Source organism: Aegilops tauschii, chromosome 1 (assembly GCF_002575655.3).
Source record: "Aegilops tauschii subsp. strangulata cultivar AL8/78 chromosome 1, Aet v6.0, whole genome shotgun sequence".
In the NCBI taxonomy this organism is placed as follows: domain Eukaryota; kingdom Viridiplantae; phylum Streptophyta; class Magnoliopsida; order Poales; family Poaceae; genus Aegilops; species Aegilops tauschii.
Genome location: NC_053035.3, coordinates 327,895,620 through 327,903,953, shown reverse-complemented (window position 1 = coordinate 327,903,953; position 8,334 = coordinate 327,895,620). Strand labels below are relative to the sequence as shown.

Genomic DNA, 8,334 nt, shown 5'->3' with positions numbered 1-8,334 from the left:
ACGTGGAGGTGCCGCACATTCGATACTCGATCGGTTGGATCCCGAAGAAGTTTGACTACATCAACCGCGTTACTAAACGCTTCCGCTTACGGTCTATGAGGGTACGTAGACACGCTCTCCCCTCTCTTTGCTATGCATCTCCTTGATAGATCTTGCGTGTGCGTAGATTTTTTTGTTTTCCATGCAACGTTTCCTAACAGGGACCACGATCGTTACCGTCACCGAGTTGCAACGAAAGATGAACGTGTCGGTGTAGATCGTACTTGGAGCCTCTCGAACCGTCGATGAGCGATCCCGCGAACCGAAGACCGAAAGATGACCTCTCTACTTGGTTGCAAGCGTGCAACCTTCATGATCCGGCAGCGCTTTGCCGTTTAGAGCTAATCGTCGCCGGAGAATTAGAAGGAGGAGATTAGAACCACATTGGGCTTTTAATTATAAGAACAAGAGAATTAGCCTAGCTCTAATTAGTCAACTAGGACCAACTCGAATTAGAACTAGAAGAACTAGAGGAGGCTCCAAAACTTGTACGTTAAATTGTGGCAAAATATATATAGGGTTACGCTATTCTAAGCGTGAGTGTAGAATAACTTATTCTATACCTCCAGTAAGGCTATGTACAAAATCTAGTAAAACACTGTATAAGATGTAGTAATTCTGAAATAAATTTTTTACCATCCAAGTTTTGAATTTACTACATTGTCAAAAAATATTGTATTTTGTATGCTACGTTACTATAGTTTGTATAGACCATTACTAGGGGTGTAGAATAAGCTATTCTACACTCAGCGCTTAGTTTAGCATTACTGTGTGTGTGTGTGTGTGTGTGTGTGTGTGTTAGAGGGGAAGGGAGAAGCAACCACCAAGGAGGGAAAGCCTCCTTGGGGCGTTGGCCAAAAGGGGGAGGAGTTTCCCCTAGTAGGATTCGGTCCCCCTTCCTTAGGGAAGGGAGGCGGCTTCCCCACTTGGGCCTTTTTGGCCCAAGTTGCCTTCCGCCTCTTGGCCTTTTAGGGTCCGTTGATACTAAATTAAATATAAAATTATTCTAGATATTCCCAGACCATTTATATATAATTTAACATCCCCGAAAATATTTTTCACCTATATATTAATTATCATAATACACGTTATTACCCGGTACTCTTCGAAACCCTTCCGGTTACCCCGAGACGCTTCCGGATCCTCTCGGAACTATTCGAATGTTAATGAAATAATTCCACAAATATGTTCTCATCACTCCCGTCCTACTAACACTCAACAGACCGTGATTGCCTTAAACTTGTGATCCTGTAAGTTCGGCAACTCATAGGCATGAACGAAAATGTTCGTTAAATGACCGATAGCGAAACTGTGGACGTCTATATCTATCCCTATGAGCACACAAATGATAACTGAGTGAACCTTTGGTTATCATGTGATGTTCCCTTTGCTTCGCGATACTTTGCAACCCGGGATGCATCGGTATCCTCCCGAGTCATCACCATGCTCACTATACCGAAATCCTCATCGTCGGTTTTGTTCTTCTTTCTCGTTATTGTGTTCCGGCATCCCCGTGACGTGGTCACCTGCGTTTGGGCAGACGATGATGGATGTGGTCACACCGAGAGGGCCCTAAGAATAGGGTGCGACTCCGCATTGCGTTCATGGATGACGTGCATCTCGTAGGGCGCGAAGTTCTTTCGTTCATGAAAGGACGCATGCACGTTTTGCCAAAAGGCCAAGCCCTTCTATATGCCTACATTTTTTGCAGATACGGCTAACCACGCATCACGCATCAACTCATCCTCGATCACCGAGTACCCCGCCATCGTGCTTACTCTATAAAAAAACAAGAAGTTTAACCAAAAAGCTCAATGGCATTTGACCAAACACTTGCCGCCTGCCAGGCGTGGTGTCCGCCATGGACAATGCCGGGAGGGGGCGGAGGGTACCTGGTGAAGGGATATTGGGTGGACGACGATGTAATCCAAGTGGGGTAGGCGCGTGTGTGGGGGTTGGGAAGGAGAGGTACCGCGACGATCGAAGAGGTACAACGGCGACGTCAGACGAGGAATATATGGATGAAAACAAGGGGGCAAGGGTAGAGTGGAAGAAAAGTGCCGGCAGGGGGATTTGAGTGAGCCGGGGTTGTCGGAGTCCTACATGGGGCGGTCCGGACTCCTGTGAAAGGTCCCTTTTGCTTCTGATTTGCGAGAAAATGGATAAACAGACGTGTCGGTTGACCGATACGGTCGGAGTTAAATGACAAAATACGTCCGAACAGCTCGGCTCCTAGATTTGAGGTCCCGCTGGAGACGCCCTAATATATCTAATCGAATGGATTTGGTATCTCTCCTGCCAATATTATAATTAAAAGAAAATGGAAAAGTCGCAGGAACACGAGCGGTCCTGCACAAACAGCCGAAAACGGAAACCTGAGGTCAAGTCAGAGAGAGCTGAGGCGTTGTGCCGCTCCCGTGCTGGCGTTGGCGTTCCTCCCCTTTGTTCGGCCCCCCTTCCGCCTCCCCCCTCGCCCTTCCAAAGCCACAAACCAAACCCTAGAATCCCACGGTACCAGGAAGGAACCTTCCGATCCCCAAAACAGAGCGCGGAGACCGGAACCTACGCAGGTATCGCATTTTTTCCTTGCTTCGGCTTCTCCTTCTGCCTAGGGCGAGATTATGCCTTCTTCCTACGCTGTTCCGCGGCGTCAGAAACGAGAGTCCGCCCTTTTTGGGGGGCTACTACTAGTTTTCTCTCCTGATGGATGTATGTACCCCCTGAGTTCACTCGAGCTCTGATCCCCATGGAGGCATTTTTTTTCCTCTTTGTGTTTGTGTGTCCATTCTGATTCTGTGCCTCCAGTAAGAAAAATGAGTTTCGGGTTGGGGATTGCGTCAGGGACAAAATGCGCAAGCCCCCCCCTGCTTCGTCTGTAAATCGTCTGAGCGCTCGACGTTGGTGCTGATTTAGGATTTTCAGCAGCGCATTGCGTATGCTTATCTTTGCTGGTTGCCGTTATTTAATCAGCGAAAGAGCTTGATGGTTTTACCTGAAGATGGTTGAGAACTCCAATGGATTGGGAACAGAGAGGAAAAATGGTTTCTGTTGTAGTGGTAATTCTAGGTCCTAGGAGCTCAACGGAATTGTTGTCCTAGTAGTGATTGCATGAAGAAAGAACTGCTGGGAGCTAGGAAGCTCTGAAACCCATAACATGCTCTTCATATATTTTTGCTTAAGATGATCTTTATCCTGTTTCACAGATTTTGATATTAAGGCAGGGGGTCTAAATTAGTATTCTGTTGTGATTTTGATATTAAGGCGGGGTGTTAAAATAGTATTCTGATGTGATTTTGATATTAAGGCAGGGGATCTAAATAGTATTTTGTTGTGATTTTGATATTAAGGCGGGGGATCTGAAATAGTATTTTGGTGTGCGCTTCTTGTTTACTGAAGATGTGCTAACGCTTGCAACAGCATGTCACTTGGGCCCCTGTACTTGAATATTTCACATTCAGTTAAGCCTGTACAACTGGGTAAACAAATGTAAGAATCATGGTTATTAGAGGTACATGAGTATGAGTCACATGATACCTTAGGTCAGTCTAAATCTCCATGTGATCATTATTTGAAATCATTGGAGAATTAATATTCTTGGATTTCAACTAGTTTTTGCACATCTTATGATTTTTTTTTAGTTCTTTACAAGCTCCTGGTTCATCTTGTTTAGCAATTGCATGGTAAAATTTTTAGTTTAAACAGGAGGATCCAAGTGCCACATGGCCATTAGTTACTACCTTAGTTAAGTTTAGTTCTCTATTTTGCATTTACCCACTTCTACAATTTGTGGAGGCCTAAGTGTGCCATTCTCAAGTTCGAGGGGGCAAGTGACATGGCCGTGCAAATTAAACACGTATGGTGTGTTCTGCTCTATTTTGGTCTTGGGAATAGTTCACTCTATGTTGTTTAAGTTGGCAAATTTTCTTTGGTGGACAGGTTGGGCATGATTCATTGAACTATGGGTCGTCTCAAGGCAAGGGCGCGGGAAGCCTCTGAAAGCAATCAAAAGAATGAACATCGCTCCATATGCTTACACTCTTTTTCTGATCTGTCACATGTTTCTGCAGCTACTTTTATGTATCTTCTGAAGGACTGCTACTTCTATGGTATACTTATTTCCTTTATTTTATCCTTCAATTTCCATGAATGTGATGCTTCTGTAATTCGGTATTCATTATTTATTTGTTGAAATGTTTTTTTCTAAGCCCTGCCACAACTTGTTCTGTAAACTATAAAAATAGAACCTTCCAAAACAAACAAAACTTGTGTTAGAAAGTATAGCCCCTGTGCAATCTGTAATTGGGATGAGGTAAACTTTGCCATCATAATATAGCGCACGGTCTTGAATCCTTTGCTTTCCAAACTCTTCGTAATTTATGAGTAGCCGAATTCTGTAGTTATCTACTCCGTCACAGATGTGCTATTGCCTTGTTCTTCCATGTCTATTTGATTCTTGATCTTCTCCTTTATGTTATTTGTTATGCTTTTCATAGCTCTGACCTTTTGTAAGCTTTAATTTAGGAACCCACAAAGCAACCGCAAAGTTCAGGATCCTTCAGCAGCAGGTTAAAAGGGCATTAAATAATGCTCCTCAGCCAGGCCCATTCACATACATTGTCCAATGCATGTACATTATACCTTTGTTGGGCCAAAGTCATGCTGAAGGGTTCAGCCATATGTTGATATCTTCTCTAAGGCATTTGAAATCCGTGGAGTCAGTACAGAAGGATTTTATTGATGCAAAGTGTCTTGCTGCACGGCTTGTTCTCGATATCCTTGCTTCTGTTGTACCCCATGAAGAACGCATACTGGTAAAGCTCCTTGAGACATTCGATATCGAGTTGAAAGATATGGCCCATGCTTTCTGTGGTTCAGAGTTGGGTGATGAAGATCTAGCGGCAGCAAGAGAACATCTTAAACAGCATGTACAGTACTTTATGAAATCAGAATCATATGTGAGTGCTGTGGCCCTGATGACACGCTTTTCCATCCAATGCTGTGATGAGTCATTTCTCATAAAACTGATTGGAAGTAAGCAATACAAGGCAGCAGAGGAGTGGGCAGCTTTCATGGGGAAAGAAATGATAATTTTGATAATTCAAAAGTATCTAGATGTTAAAATGCTAAAGAGCGCGAATGAGCTGGTGAAACAATATGACCTTGCAGAAGAGTTTCCGGATGTTAATTATTTGTATAAAGAGAGGTGACTTTTCCTGTTGCTCAATGGGAAGTGATTGTAGGATATTTGTTTAGGGTTATTTAGAATTATTATGAGATCTTTTGTATTTGCAGTTCGCTAAAGAAGCTGGCAGAGAAAGGGTGCTGGGATGTTGCAGAAGTCCGTGCCAAGAAGGATACAAAGCTGATGGAATACCTGGTAACTTGCATCCATCTTATCACAATCAACTTTTTAGACGTGTTTGCTGTTTATACATGCCCTAGATCATTATTCTATTTGGGTCAATAGAAATTCAGATTCATTTTCTTAAGACATTGCTTCCTATACACCGTTACCTTTTGTTCATGGGATGAAGTGGGTGGGAGAATGTTTTTTCTGTTGTGTGTGTGTGTGGGGGGGGGGGGGGGGGGGGGCATGTATGATGTTTTTTGTGAAGCTGTTGCGCGGCTACCTTTTTTCTTTTTGAAACTACACACTTTAGATGGAATGGAATACATCTTTTGCTGGCAACCTTTGCGTATCATAAAAGGAATTGATTGTATTGTTATGTTGTGCACAGGTATATCTTGCTATGGAAGCTGGCTATATGGAGAAGGTTGACGAGCTTTGCGAACGATACTCTCTTGAAGGTTATGTCAATTCTTTGGGTAAGCACACCTATGATGTTATTGATCCAGCATTACGCTACAGAGCTATATTCTTAGTGGTTACTTCTATAGAGCTATAATGTTATCGATCCAACATTAAGCTAACTCCTATCTATTCTGTATAGTATTTAACACCTAGCTTCTATTTTAGAATCACCTTTACACTTGAATTATCTGTTTAAAAGACACCCTGTTCATATTTCCTTCGGATTATGCAATACTCAGTTACTCAGTACAATGATTCAATTAAGAGTATGTTTCGCAAAAAATGTACACATTTCTGCAAAACTACAGATTTAAGGGTCAATTCAATAATCTTCAAATTGAGGGGCAATTTATAAAAAACTATTGATTTTTGGATTGTGTAGGTTGAGAAATATGGCATGTGAGTTTATTATTCAATTCATCTTAACTAGTTTATCTTATAAGAGCTGTATAAAAGAACAACAAATATTTAGAATTAGCATTTTCACTTGTACAAAGAAATGAGGAGGGAGCATCACCAACCCTGAAGATAACGTGAATGCAAGCTGCCGGGTGGATGCAAAGTCAGTATACAAGTTACCGAAAGGAGGGCGATATAATCTCTGAATTTTATGCATCCTAGTTTCGGATAATACTTTCTCATGGATCATGGCATATGGATACTATGTGACTCTGGTCAATTGGTAGTAGTTGAGCCGTTCAATTCAGTTGATCGAACATTCCCGGGTGTAATTTTTTTTAGTGCACTCTGATGGTATCCCATTGTGTAGCATCACCCCCTCACCCTAATTTATTGACCTATAAAAAATACGAATATTGGTTTTAGAAAGAGACAAAGAGTACACTTCATATGCTGGAACTAACTTTATTCCACTAGTTCCGTTTCTCTTCTTGATGTGTATTTATTATGACACAGTTCCAGAAGAGGTCATGTGTCAGTCTGACTACTTAGAGCTGAAGAAATTGATTTTAGAAGAGATTGTTTGGGTTGATGAGATCAACGGATTACTTAGTGCAACAAGTTATATTGAAGCTTGTAAAATTATTGGTGTGGATTGCGAATGGAAACCTAATTACGAGAAAGGCAGCAGACCTAATAAGGTAAGTGACGCCTTAGTTCAAATTGTTGCCCGCCTCTATGTTTGCTTTGTTTTCTAGTATGACCATGGTCTCTAATATAGTTTAAGCTTACTAAGCAATTTTATCGCGATGTAGTATATGCGGAAATTCAAAACCCTCCCCTAGTGCTCTTCAAAAAGGTATGGTTTAATAAAATGGGCTAATTATTTCACATGAATAGGCTCATGCTTTCACTTCATCATCTGTCGTGACAATACGTCATAGGCGATCATTTGGGGTCCTGATCATTTTCTAATGTTAACTTTTTTGGGCCTACTATGTTACTGTTAAGTTTCCGTGATATTTTGAGTTTCCCTGCAAGAAGATTCCCATTCTAATCTGTCTGCATATTTTAGTTCTTCCATTGACAGGTTTCATCTGTATGGCCAGGTTGCTATCATCCAAATCGCGTCAGATAAGAAAGCTTTCATCTTTGATCTGATTAAGCTGTATGAAGATGATCCTAAAGCATTGGACTGCTGCTTCAGGCGAATCATGTGTTCATCTAACATACTAAAACTGGGTACTATGCTAATATGATCAATTACCGCTGTCTACCATATGCCTGTTTTCCTTGTAAGAACGTTTCCTTGTTGCGCATGAAAAGAACTAACATTTTTCCATTGCAAACAATAGGCTATAACCTGCAATGCGATCTGCATCAGCTGTCACAGTCGTATGGAGAATTGATATGTTTCCAGTCCTATGAAATGCTACTTGATATCCAGAAGCTGTTCAAAGAGACTACTGGTGGTCTCTCTGGATTGTCAAAGGTATTTTATGATCTAAAAAATCTACAACACTCAGCTGGTATCCAGCTGATTTGTTCATCTTTCTATCATAGAACCTATGACAAGCTATATCCCTTTATATATTTGAAAATATTGCCAGAAAATATTAGGAGCTGGTTTGAACAAGACACGGCGGAATAGTGACTGGGAGCAGCGACCTCTCAGCCAGAATCAGGTCTGTTATTCACCCACTATTTTTTTGCTCATGTTTCTTTAAAGCAGTCATGTAAAGATCTTAATCCTTATGAGCTGGTGCCGCCTTTATCTGTATGATTGATTTCTAATAATTTGGACATTGTCAAATTTTAGAGTCCTCAAAGCTTTCCTACCTTGTTTTGTCAGTTGCGGCATGTGTTTAGGATGAGCTGGCCCAGATCTCTTGTCTAGATTTGACTAATATCTCTGTTGTAAACTGCATTAGTGGGAATAACTACATTTCCTTGCTGCAATTTTTACCCTTTTTACATGGAGGAAAAAATTAATAATAGGAAAGCACCGAATACACTCAACTCAAGGGTAGGTAGTGCAGGTTAAATTTGTACATTTTAACTTTAAGTTAGTGGAATCTGAGGTT

General features: G+C 41.5%; 1 protein-coding gene across 1 annotated transcript; it reads left to right on the top strand.

The window, feature by feature from the left end:
- Positions 1-2,418: 2,418 nt before the first annotated feature.
- On the top strand, positions 2,419-8,330 carry LOC109735882 (uncharacterized). Its single transcript, XM_073497358.1, has 9 exons — positions 2,419-2,609; positions 3,976-4,145; positions 4,561-5,242; positions 5,332-5,416; positions 5,778-5,865; positions 6,767-6,951; positions 7,360-7,492; positions 7,606-7,742; positions 7,861-8,330. Exons 2-9 carry the CDS (start codon positions 3,998-4,000, stop codon positions 7,975-7,977), a joined length of 1,575 nt encoding a protein of 524 aa, XP_073353459.1. The 5' UTR covers positions 2,419-2,609; positions 3,976-3,997; the 3' UTR covers positions 7,978-8,330.
- The last annotated feature ends 4 nt before the right edge of the window (positions 8,331-8,334 follow it).

Excerpts from the sequence above, each read along its gene's own strand:
- LOC109735882 (XM_073497358.1), top strand. The coding sequence starts at position 3,998 with ATGGGTCGTCTCAAGGCAAGGGCGCGGGAAGCCTCTGAAAGCAATCAA. Across the intron at positions 5,417-5,777 it reads CAAAGCTGATGGAATACCTG|GTATATCTTGCTATGGAAGC; the intron begins GTAACTTGCATC and ends TGTTGTGCACAG. Across the intron at positions 6,952-7,359 it reads AAGGCAGCAGACCTAATAAG|GTTGCTATCATCCAAATCGC; the intron begins GTAAGTGACGCC and ends CTGTATGGCCAG.